Raw genomic sequence first — 13,212 nt, forward strand, 5'->3', positions numbered from 1 at the left:
CCGCAAAGCACCTAAAAATCAAATCCGCAGGGTTTAATTCAGTTGCGGACGCCCCCTTGTCTCCTACGGGTGGCTAGAGCTGCGGAGCTCCAACCCAGATCTGCACAGATTTAGTAAATCTGGACATTGACCGAAACCTAAATCCGCCGGTGTGAATGCACAGGCCAATAAATCGCTCAGTGTAAATGCCGCCCCGACTGAACAAGAAGCGAACACATTTTCAATTGTTGTTCAGTTTCTGCAAGTAGAAAGCTGGAGGGATCGGCGTGTAAACAGGCAGCATCACTTATGAAGGACTGCCTGTTTATGGTGAATGGAGGCGGGCGGCCGGAACGATCCCCAACCCGCTCGCCTCCTTTCACTAGTGATGCTCGTTCCTGTGTAAAAGCATCGGAGTGATTATTGTTGGGACGACCTGTTGGGCATCTGAACCCGACAGATCGCCCCGTGTAAGAGGGCCCTCCCACTTGTCCATTTCTCCGGCTTCCAACCCATTAACCAGCAACTACTGATCACTGGCCGCCTTACACATCGCACCGCTGATAGTCCCTCCCGTCAGTGGTTTTACCGTGGTCGCCTCATCCCACGTTCGCCCATCCGGTCCGCGTAAAATAAAGGAAAACGCCAATCTGAATATTTTTACATCATTTATTTCTTAAAATAATTTAAAGAAAAGGAGGAACAAAATGTGCAAAACTAAGATTTACAGGAGATTCGCAGACAATGATGAGAACTGATAAGATTTGTGCCAACACATCATGGACCGCCTCTCCGAAGCAGCAGATTTGGTGATTTTCCCCCAACGCCTCCGGATGCCACCAGGATTGGATTTTTTTACGAAGAGCTAAAAATTTTCATCTCAAGTTCCAAGAGTTGGAAGGTGCTTCAGCTAATTATAAAGTGCATTCACTTTCCTGAGTTCTACTATTTGGGAGATTTACTAGGTTTCTGAGATGAGAAGTCCATGTGACGCCCAACACCTGGGATGGCAGCCATTTTGTTTGCAGCTCAAGTCAGCAGTCCTGATCGGTTTCTCAAAATGGCTTCCTGCCCTGTATACGGGCAATAGATACGCGTTAAAGCCAATCATACATACATTCATAAATGTGCACTCTTGTGTAGTCCCTGAGACTTCAGTTAAAAGGGGAATTCCACCTTAAAGGGGTTGTACAGGATTAGAAAAGTATGGTCATTTTCTTCCAGATAGAGCACCGCTCCTGTCCACATGGTTGGGTGTGGTATAGCAGTTCAACTCCATTCACTTCTGTGGAGCTCAACTGCCATACCAGACACCAACTATAGAGAGGGGTGGCGCTCTATACCTTTATCTTATGACCTGCCATGTCGACACGTTAGAAAATAACGCCGGTGGGCGCCAATAAGCAAACGGGAGGATGCTTTGCTTGAATGCAACTGGAGTCGGTATGAATTTCTGCCTTTCATGCTCCATTCACCGCCATGACACTTCATCACAAGCAGATCTTCAGTGATCGACATCATTCAGCAGAGGTTAGTCTGTTCATTGGGGCCTATAGCGCAATATGAGTTGGGATCCCAACCAATCCCGCTTTGATACCTTGTGCTATATCAATGTACTGTGCTTAGTCTGGAACCAGTCACATGTGGAGAAATCACATCATTTTGGGGTAACACAAATATTAAAAGGGGTCGTGCAGCTTTAACAGGGGACCATGCGGGGACATAAATCGGTTCAAAAACCTCTTCAGTCGGCTGTAGTGGAGCTCTTGCTCACCCTTCCACATTCCCCCACCACTGCTGGCTCTTCAGTCCTTGATGAACTTCACTTCCCAATGTAGGGAGCCGACGAGGACATCCCCAACAAATCGGGCCATGTGACCGCTGCAGCCAATCGCTGGCTCCCTTCAGGAAGTGAAGTTCAACAGGGACTGGAGAGCCGACAGCGGTGGGAGAACAGCGAAGGCAAAGTAAAAGCTGGTATTTTACTACAACAGACTGAAGAGGTTTTCGAACTGAACCATATCCCTGGATAACCCCCTTAAAAAAGGTTCATGGCCCATCCTTATGATAGACCATCAATAGATTAGTGAAGGACCCCCGCCAATGAGCTGTTTGCTGGGCCTGTGTGCAATGAGCTGTTCGCTGGGCCTGTGTGCAGGAAGTAGACAGCTTCATTCCCGCTGCAGTGCCCATGATTGGCATTACAGCCAAAGTTACCATTGAAGTGAAGGGGAACTTTGCCTGTAATTCCAAGCCTGGCCACTGTAGTACAAATGGAGCTGTCTGCTTCCTGTACACATCAGCTTTATACATCAAGTGCAATGGCATAGCAAACAGCTGATCATAGGAGGTCCCTCATGGTGTACCCCTGCTGATCTTCTACTGATGATCTACTTCGCGGCTGATCCATCAAGTATTTGAAGCTGGACGAGATCTTTAAGCAGAAAAGAATCTTGACCTTAAATTTATTTATACAAACTTCTTAATAACGCAGGACAAGATGGAGAGTAGCATGATGGGTCCGCTGCCAGGTGATTATACCCCATCTTGTTGGCAGCAGAGAGCCATTCTAGCTTTGAGCTCAGTCACGTCAGACTGGTTGCTATGGCACACAGTGCTTAACAACTCGTCTTTTCAGTGCGGTTGTCATGCCTAGCAACCAGTCTGCCAAACACCATTCATGGCAGGAGTGACACGGAAGTGAAGACGTAGCGGGCAGGAAAGCCTTCGCAATACGCAGGCCTATGATAAATCAGATCGCTCATAAAAATCACTTCAGGTGGAAAAACCTCTATACGAGTGCAAGCATAGAAAATAGGGAAACACAAAAAAAAAATGTACCGCCGCCGGTAAAATCATTTCACTTAAGGCGTTCACTACACTTGGCGCTGCCCTTCCAGTAGATGGGTGTAAGGGGTGCTTTACATGGGTCGACAGTCACCCGAGCTATCCCTCAAAAGAGCGATTACAGGACTGTCATCCCTTATAAACACGAGACCAGGCAGGGCAAGTGAGTCGGAGTCGCTCACTTGTCAGATTCGCTTGGTTAACTCACCTAAAACCAAGAGACTATCAGACTGTGTAAATGGACAGTCGCTTGTCTATGAACGCCTGCCTGCTTACTCTGAATGGAGGTGGGCGGTCAGACGAGACCTCCTGCACAGTTTCGTAATTGCTTTCGCTTTGATCTGCCAGCTGGGCTGACAGCTGATACAATGTTATCAGCTGCTATCAGCTCTCCCCGGGCAGAGCACATGCAGTCCTGCTTATCAGCTGTTCTGCAGAACAATGGTTTTCAAGCAGAACTGAAAACGGTCGTTCGGCAGAAAACTGAAAGATGGACACATCTAGACAACGATCATCGCTCAAAACATGGCTTTTGAGCGAATTTTGAGCGATAGCGTTGCGTCTGAATGGGCCTTAACTCACACAATGAACGGCATGTGACCACCGCTGGCTTCTGAACGGCAGGACTGCAGCGCTGGACGGGGAGCAGCTCAAGACAGGCATTTGGCTTTTTTTTTTTAATTTTAAACATTTCTGAGACACAGAATTTTTTTAAGTCCCCCCCCCCCCAAAAAAAACCTTAAAGGGATATTCCTAATTCTACTTTTCATGGCCGACATGAGAAAACTCAGCTTTCCGTTTCCGACCACTAGTTGGAATCCATTTCCGACCACTAGTTGGAAACAGCTGAGCGCTTCAGTTGTCCGCATAGGTCCCATTAAAGTGAATGAGAGCTACAGAAACAATGTAACTCAGCGCGCTACGCTTTTTCGTAACTTCCTGAGTTATGGAAACAGCATACTGCATTGTGCCGCGCCATTTCCATAGCATCCATTCACTTCAATGGGAGTTATGCAAACAGCGCCGAAGCGCTCGGCTATTTTCGTAGTTACCAGCCGGGTAAAATCAAGAAAATTGGCTTCTACTTTTTAAAAAAAAAATCTTTCTCTGGATCAACATTAGGAGGGGAGGGGGGGGGATAAGCTGCACTAGATGGACATTTGTCTTTTTTTCCTCCTTTCAGTGCATAACAGGGTCATTCTATGGATCAGCTGCAGCTCTTATTAGCCCCCTAACAGCACAGGTAGCCCTGCTCATTACACGTATTACTTGGACGTACCTCTATACATAATAATCTAAATAAGAATCAGCTGAGCGCTCCATTTACACCATTAATAGAAGACAAATACATCCACAAGATCTGGTCAATAGCAGTTAGCCTGCTTGCTGACAGTTTCCATAAAGAAGGAGATTTCTTGTTTCTCAATGGCAGAAGTTTCGGTATAGGCTGTGCATGGCGGCACGCCAACGCACGGGCGAGGGTCGGCTACAATTTCCAAAAAGTATCCGTGTGGCATAAAAATGATGGATTTTAATGGAATGCAACCATAAAATAGATCATTGCTGGAGGAAAGAGGAGAACAATTAGTTTTCAGACGACTTTCACGCAGAAGATTCGCTCTTAAAAGCAAGATATAAAGTCAAAGAAACAAATAAAACATCCGGTTCTCGCTCAACAATCACTAACGCTAAAACTCCTATATATGCTTATATATTTATACATGGTTTAGAGCGGTGGTCTGCAAGCTGAGGCTCTGCTCAGCATGCTGGGAGTTGTAGTTTCACAGTCGAGGAGCCACAGGTTCCAGAGCACGGACTTAAAAGTTCATTTTTAATAAGGCATCACAGGTGCTTAGAAATCTATACGCCAAGGTCTTTCCCAATCATAGAACAGGCGGCGCGGCGTCCCCTCCGATACCAAGTGCCGCTGCAGCGCCAACTCGGGATGAACTTTAAGAGGATTGGTGGGGATGGGAGGATCGCCCCCTTTAAGACAGTCTATGCAGCAGCCTACTACATGTCGGAGTGTCAATCAGTCGAGGACGTGGCAGGTAATTACTCAGTTGCCATTACTGACTGTGGCTTCATTGCAGCTCTGCTCGTACGACGGGGGAGCGTCTGGGGAAAAGAGAAAAAAAAAAGTTCAATTAGTGTCACATGACCTATTAGAGCAATTGATATGGAGCAAAAATCGTGTATTTATGGCAGGGCGACATGCGGAATGCGAAACAGATTGCGAAACGATGTCACGACAGCAAGTCACGCAATTTTTTTGTTTCGCAACTTTTCTGAGACTTTATGCCATGTAGCCACTGGAGAAGGAAAAAGGTCCAACCGCTAAGACCCCCAACAGTCATAAGAATGGGGGGTCCTGTATTCTCCCATATTAACCAGTTTAGGACCAGCCACAGTAAATTTACGGCGGCTGGTCCTGGGCTTAGAGCACCGCCGATAGTAAAATTACGGCGGTGCTCTAAGTCTCCAGCTCTGCAATCAGTCAGAGGCAGGTACAGGTTATCAGCTGCTAGTGACAGCTGATAACCCGGAGCAGAAGGCAGGAGGGGTTTTTAACCCTTCCTGCCTTCTGCTTCCCCGATATACAGTGCTCAATGAGCACTGTATGGGGAAAGTGAAAGTAACATGTACTTTCACTATGGGAGCCTCGGGAGGGGGGGGGGGGGGGGGGGGGGGGATTCCCTGCTTCTGCAGAGCTGGAGGGTCAGACTAGACACTGGAAGCTCTGCAGGTGACTAATGTCACCACAGGGGTTGCTTTCCCCTGTAACTAGGGCTCCTATGGACGCCCCAGGTACAGTGGGAAAGTGTCAAATAAAGGGAAAAAACAGTGGATGTCCCCCAGAGGTCTTATATGACGTCATGGGGGACACAGATAGTAAAATACACAATTACATACATCAGTAAGACAAAATAACACAATAAAACAACAATACATACAAAAGAAAGAGAACAACACAAAGCAGACGCCAACAAAAACCGTCGCCATATGCGCCCTGTAAACCAAAACCATACATACTATATATCAAAACGTCCGAAATAAATAAAGGAACCCATTTCCATACTTTATTTTAGTGTAAATATAAAAATAATTTTTTATATGCTTTTTTGCTTTTTACCCCCAATAAAACTAAAAAACGGGGAAAAAAAAGTCAGTGAAAAAGATATAAAAAAAAAATAAATAGTCCTATATGTCACGAAAAAAAAAAAAAAAACGCAGCAAAAATAATTTTGGTAGCTAAAGGAAAAAAAATAGAGCAGTAAAACCGCCACATGGGTAAAATCCCTAAAAAGTGTCTGGTCCATAAGGGGTTAATAAAGTGTCAGCCGAACGTGTGCTGATGCTTCATTCATGTCTAGGAGACTGCTTAAAGGAAACCGTTTCAGGGGGGATAAAAAAAACAAAAAAACACACACACTTAAGGGTCCTTTTAAGGCCCATTTAGACGCAATGATTATCGCTCAAAAGCCGTCATTTGAGCGATAATCGTGTCTAAATGTGTTCATCGTGTACTGTTCGTTCATCGGAGATTTCTAGCCAAAATCACCTATGACTCTTATCAGCGCCGCACGCTGCTTTTCTCAGTGGGCGGCGCGGATAGCATGCTTTTAGCTGGTATCCCGCTGGGACTGCATATACCAAACAGCTGCTTTTTTCTGAGTTATCAGCGGTGTCCGGCTCTGTCTGCATTTAGTTAATAAGCTACCTAAGAGTTATGCCAAGATAATTGCTCAAAACTGTCACTCAAACTACCGTTTGAGCGATTTTTGAGCAATCATCTTTCAGTCTAAATGCACCTTTACACACAAAGATAATCCTTTACACAGACGAAAGATTTAGCAATGTATTTGCATAAAGTGTTAATAGCCTTAATGGCCATTAATACTTTATCAACTTTATTTGTAAGTAAAAGGACATCTAGGAGTTGTATGCAGAGCCCAGCATGTGTTTAAACAAGCCCAGCTTTGCAAACAGCTACCGCACATTCCATCCTGCAGTCTTATGAAAGATAAGCGAAATGCATTCACATGGAGTTTATTTGCTCAGTATTTTATGTGGAGCAAAATCCATCATTCAAACAAAAAGCGGACAATGCCCGGATTTACATATAATGATTATCACTCATTTTTGGCCCTTTGGACGAATTTTGAGCGATAATCGATGTGTGTGCAAGGTCCTTTAGAAGTCTGACTCAGAGTTCAGCTCTTGGAGCTCTCAAGTCAAACGCCTGGGTTCTTCCCGCCCGCAGCATCCAAGGTGACTGCTCCTCTCCCTGCTTATAGGTAAGTGAGCGGTCAGTCTTGATGACACTGGTGGGAAGAGAATGGTGTGGCCAACCTCGGAGTCGAAGCCCCGTTTCAGCTGAGCTCCGAGTCAAACTTCTAAGTGAGTTTTTTCTGATACACAACAGCGTTTTAGGAGTGTGAAGAGCGAAAAGTTTATTTCTTGGGAATCCTCTTTAATAATGCAGGTTGAGCTGATGAATGTTATGGGGCAACTTCTGCCAGGATACGTCCCCCTCTCTAGTGGCAGCACAGATACAATCCAGCAATGATGACCTGAATGATTTAACAGCCTTCTCGAGATCAGCAGGGGTCTCAGTGGAGGGACAACCACTGATCAGCAGGTTCTCCCCTATCCTGTGGATAGGGAATAACTTGCAAATGTGGTGCAACCCCCTTTAAAGGGGTTGTCCAGTTGTAAACTACTACTGGCCTAAAGTTAGGATATGGAATCAATACAAGATCAGCAAGGGTCTGCCACTGGGATCCCTGCAGATCAGTGGTTCACCAGGGCCGGTGTACTCATGCACTGAGTTGATTTCTGCAGGAAGCAAGCAGCTCCGTTCCCACTGCAGTGGTCAGACTTGATATTACTTATTTACTTCAATGGGAACTTTGCCTGTAATACCAAACCTGGCCACTGCAGTGAGAACAGAGCTGTCTGCTTGCTGCGGAAGTCAGTTTAGTTCACAATCACAATGGCCTGGCGAACAGCTGAACAGTGGGGGGTCCCAGGCGGTAGACACCTGCTGATTTATTACCGATAACCTGTCCTGCAGATAGGCCATTAATAGTTTACAGCTGGACAATCATTGAGAGTCATGCATTTTCAGAAAAACACAAACGCCACCTTAAGGCGACCATACACTTCTAACAACCGTTGACCAAACAATTGTTCGGCTAACATCCATTTTCCCGGCTGCCCCATACACATGAACGCTCAGCCGATAGACATGGTTAGGGAAGTAAGCCACAACTAGGCAGCTTTGGCACCGGCTTATCTCCCAGAGAAAAAAAGGATCAGGCCCGATGCTTCTTTCACAGACGCCATCTGACTGGAGCAAGTTGAGTTGAGCTGCCCAGTCCCGCCGTTATCAAAAGGTTCAGTGGACTAAACACTAAAGTGCATGGAGGCATTTAATGGGAGACAATTTCCTTAAAGGGGTTTTCCAGTCAAAATACTATTGAGGATAGGTCATCAATAGTTAATCGGCTGGGGTTCACCGCTCGAGACCCCGACCAATCAGCTGAGCGGGTGCATGCTGTCAGTGCCGCAAATACAAAGGTTAGAGCTGAAGCAGCGGAAGTCTCTGCGCTGACCTCTGTGTAGTGGCCGCCGCTGGTAACTGCAGGCACAGCTTGCGTTGATTTCAACGAGAGAATCATAGAATGGTAGAGTTGGAAGGGACCTCCAAGGTCATCGGGTCCAACCCCCGGCTCAGTGCAGGATACACTAAATCATCCCAGACAGATGTCTGTCCAGCCTTTGTTTGAACACTTCCATTGATAGAGAACTCCCCACCTCCTGTGGTAACCTGTTCCACTCATTGATCCCCCTGACTGTCTAATATCTAATCTGTGTCTCCTCCCTTTCAGTTTCATCCCATCGCTTCTAGTCTTTCCTTGTGCAGATGAGAATAGGGCTGATCCAGTGTGACAGCCCGTCAGATATTTGTAGACCGCTAATAAATCTCCTAATTAGCTTTCTTTTTTGCAAGCCAAACAAAAAAAAACGAGGCTGCAGTTACAAGCGCCGGCCACTACACAGGTCGGCACAGAGACTTCCGCTCTGACCTCTGTGTATTTGCGGCGCTGACAGACGATCAACTGCTGATGACCTATCCTGAGGAAGATGGCGGGCAACAGCGCTGGATCCCTCTGGTGAAGAATGAGCAAGTACAGCTCTTTTTGTTATTTTACCACAGTTGGTGGTATAGAGGCAATGCTGTTGGGCAACCAGACAGCCCCTTTAAATGGCCCTTACAGTCCAGCTTCCCCACTGCTCTGACCCCCCAAAGAAGCTGCAGTGGTCACTTGCTGGTTATTGTGCATGTGATCGCTCAGCCAATCATTGACCTCTGTGGTCAAATTCAGTTTATGGCAGTATCACCACTGAAGCCTATGATTGGCTGAGCAATCACATGTCCAATGAACGGCAAAGTAACCGCTGAAGCCGCTTCCAGGATCAGACCGGAGGTCAGCGGTGCAGACCACAGCTCTTGTACTGGACCAGGAGGCCATTTAGGTGGAGAGTATGCCTTTTTTCTTCTTTTACACTGCCCTGCCCATTAATTTGTTTTTCTAGTTCAAGAAAACTCCTGTAATTTGTGAAGGAACCTCAGATGATCCATTTCCCTGCAGCGCCCCCACATGGAAAACAAAGCACTACACAACAGTCATTGAAATCACCGGGCTGTCCATGTAACGCATGGACACGTTGCGTCCTCCAAAGCAAGAGACGTTCTGTAGCTGCGTATACAGAAATCCTGACCTCTTCCCAAAGGATGAATGACATATCCGATACCACAATCCTATCGGGGCAGAAGCCTCAGTAGACGCGTGGATCACAAGGACGTAAGCAACCATCGCCGTTCGAGGACTTACCATAGGGATAGCCCCACGAGCTGTACTCCGGGGGTAGAATCAGCGTGCTGGCTGTAGGCACTGGAACAACAGCTCCCTCGGCATAGTACGGGACGGTGGCCCCTGTGGACAGGCAGAGGGTCGGGTGCGAGGGAGATCCCAGAGTTCCTGCCTCCGACTCCTGGGAGTCTGGAAAGTTCAGCTCGGGTGCATAGCTGAAGGGGGTGTTCGACTGCTGCTGCGAGTGGCACTTAGTAGGGATAGACACATTGTCCATAGGCTGGATGCTGCTACACTGGTCCTCGTCAGGAGGGGGCGCACTGGGAACGATGGGCGATACTGCATGTGGTATGGAGTGTCTTAGACCTAGGCGAGATGGGTTCACTGGTACGTTCCCAATGTAGATGGGTAATGTGACAGAAATCTCCGGGCTCTTCACTGTGACCTGAGGAGAAAGCACCAAAAATAAGAAGTTACCGGTCTAGTTTGTGGACCGACCAATAGTCACGCAAGATTAGGCTTTACTGGGACTACAACGCAAGACGGTCGGAGTCCCACAGACACTGGTAGTGGACAATATACTTGCCCAAGCTAAGAATGCCCGTGTGCCAACTTTGCTTTTCCAATCATTCGTTTATAGTGATGGAGCTATACCTGGCCGTTACCAAAGAGGAACCATTAACCCTTTCCAATCCAATGCCCCCTGCCACCCGCACGCTCCCCAGCTCTTATTTATTTTGGGTGGGAAAGCGCGTTGTGGAGTCCTTGGAATTACTCAACAGAAACACATAAAAATTAGTAATTTTTTGTTAATTAGAGGAGAGTTAATATGTATATTATATGTGTATTACACCATGCAGGAGAGAGGTCAGACATTCATTTGGGGTCCGACCGGCACATTGGTCTCGTGATCAGTGGGGATCCCAGCGGTCGTGGGGGATAATATGTTTATATGAGACATACATTCAAAATCTACAAAAAAAAAATAAAAAATAAGGAAATCTCTTTAAAAGGGACAGTGCTGCATACTGAATTGAAGGAGTTGTCTCACCAATGACATTTATCCCCTTGGGCTTATCGATTGGGAGCCAACTTCCGAAACCAGCGCACTTCAGCGTAATTAGAGCAGTGGTGTGTATGCGCAACCACCACTCCTTCACTTCTATGGAACGGAGGGAGATAGCCGAGCCCAGATCTCCATCAGTCCCATAGAAGTCAATAGAGCAGCAGTTGAGCACTCACACCGCCGCTCCATTCACATGGGGCATTTGAGTGCACCAGTCTGGGGATTGCTGGGGGTCCCCTATCCTGTGCATAGCAAATAAGTGTCTAATGATAAAACTAATTAAAAGAACAATTCTCCCTGTCTGTGACTTCTGCAGGCGGAGGAGGATCCTAACAATGGTCTCTCTGTGCGAATTTGGAAACCGCATGTAATCTCTCTGGAGCGCTCGGTGTTCTGCAGAGGTCTCACACGGAAGAGAAATGTTAATAAAAGCCGGTCAGAGGTCAGAGAGGGCTGAGGTCAGAATGGCATCTCTATAGGAGCTCGGTGTAAGGGATCATGGCGGATCACAAGAAGCCATCCATCGTCTTATTACAGCAAGTTAGGAACTTGTGCAGTTGGTTACTTACAGGAATGTCTCTTCTTTGTATGAGCCCAATAGCGAATACACACAGTGTATTACTAGTGTTAGACTACCATTTACGCTGACAGATGATCGCTCAAACGACAGTTTAAGTAACAGTTTTGAGCGATCATCTTTGCATAGTCTATAGTAGCTACTTAAGAGCTATGCAGGCGGAGTGGTACATCGCCGCTATCACTCGGCGAACAATACAGCTGTTTGCATAAGCAAACAGTTGTATTGTTCTCTGCAATTACACCTCGTGACCTGCTGTGAACTACCAGAGGGAAACCAGCTGAAAGAATCTTTTTAGCAATGCCGACTGTGATAACAGCCTGCACCGCAGATAAGAGTTCATCGCTCAACTCAAGAAAACTAGAATTGAGCAAGGATCGACTCGTGCACGAAAACTGCGCGATGTCCGTGCATTTAGGCGCAACAATTATCGCTCAAAAGATGGCTTTGAGCAAGAATCGTTGGGTCTAAATGGGCCTTTAGACTACCATTGCACTATAACTGCTCTCTGATTGGCTGGAACCACTCATGTGATTAAACACTAGCCAATCAGAGAGTAGTGCAAAGTATGCATTAAGTAGTAACAGAATTGCTGCAGCGATCTTGAATGGCTGAAAAAGTGGGCCTGGAACTGGGGTATTGGAAGGGCAGCAGAGAACACAACTGCAGGTAATATACCCCACTCCCTCTCCTATCCTACTTTAAGGGGGTTGACCCCTCAGGACCTCATTAGGACAACTGGTGTTCACATGCCTCGCTCGATACACCCATCTATGAGCTAGAGCTCTTATGAATGCCGAACGGGTGTCATGTAATATTTGGGTTCCTTCAGAGGTCCAACAAGGTTTCTGGGGTTTTGACAGCACTGCATGATCTGCATAGTCAGAAGATATCAATGGGATGATTAGTGGTGAGATGCAATGCTGTCTCTATGCACCAGGTGGCAGTATGAGGTCTGTAGGGTAGAGTGATGGAGCCAGAATATCACTTTGGATGATTAGTATTTCCTCTTTGTTGAATGAATAAGACGACTCTGTGTCATGGTTACAATTTGGAGGCCGATTAGTAATTATTTAGAGTGAGATCACGCCAGGTACGGATGAGTCACGCGTGAGTCACGTCTGTACTACCAGCAGCCGCTCACCTGGAGGTAATAGTCTATGTGGATGAGGTTGCAGCCCTGTAAAATTGACTGAGGAAGTGCGGGCACTAGAATTTGCTCATCCCAAACGGCATGCTTCCAGGCCTTCACCGCAGCCCCTTCAACCTCCGCGATGGTCCGCAGGTCGTAGACGCAACGCTTTGATCTGTAGCCAACTTTCTAAGAACAGAAAAAAAATGTGTAAGACTAAAGAGCCAGCCTCGTAACGCTCCACCTACTCAGACCCTTACCGGACAGCACTAAAGGGGCCACATTCTTGTACACGGGGGCAGCATTAGAGTGGCAACATGCTTGTACACGGGAAGGGCGGGGGTGAGAGGCAGCACTAGAGGGGCGCCAACCTTGTACACCGGGGGGGGGGCAGCACTAGAGGGGCGCCATCCTTGTACACGGGAAGGGGGGGGGGGCAGCACTAGAGGGTCGCCATCCTTGTACACGGCAGGGGGGGGGGGGGGGGGGAAAGCAGCACTAGGGGGGCGCCATCCTTGCACACGTAGGACAGCACTACAGGGGCGCCATCCTTGCACATTGGGGGGGGGGGGGGGGTCAGCACTAGAGGGGCGCCATCCTTGTACACGGTGGGGGCAGCACTAGAGGGGCGCCATCCTTGTACACGTAGGGCAGCACTAGAGGGGCGCCATCCTTGTACACGTAGGGCAGCACTAGAGGGGCGCCATCCTTGTACACGTAGGGCAGCACT

The 13,212-nt window shown here is 47.4% G+C and overlaps 1 protein-coding gene across 1 annotated transcript in view; it reads right to left on the reverse strand.

Annotated features, from left to right (window-relative positions):
- Positions 1-634: 634 nt before the first annotated feature.
- The window catches only part of ARRDC1 (arrestin domain containing 1), a 44,368-nt gene continuing 31,790 nt past the window's right edge, over positions 635-13,212 (reverse strand). The window contains exons 6-8 of the mRNA XM_066580433.1: positions 12,495-12,671; positions 9,729-10,152; positions 635-4,944 (exon numbers count right to left, since the gene is read on the reverse strand). Coding sequence (XP_066436530.1) covers positions 4,886-4,944; positions 9,729-10,152; positions 12,495-12,671 — 660 coding nt within the window. The 3' untranslated portion in view covers positions 635-4,885. The remainder of the gene's footprint in view (positions 4,945-9,728; positions 10,153-12,494; positions 12,672-13,212) is intronic.

The sequence above is a fragment of the Eleutherodactylus coqui genome, chromosome 10 (genome assembly GCF_035609145.1).
Source record: "Eleutherodactylus coqui strain aEleCoq1 chromosome 10, aEleCoq1.hap1, whole genome shotgun sequence".
NCBI lineage: Eukaryota > Metazoa > Chordata > Amphibia > Anura > Eleutherodactylidae > Eleutherodactylus > Eleutherodactylus coqui.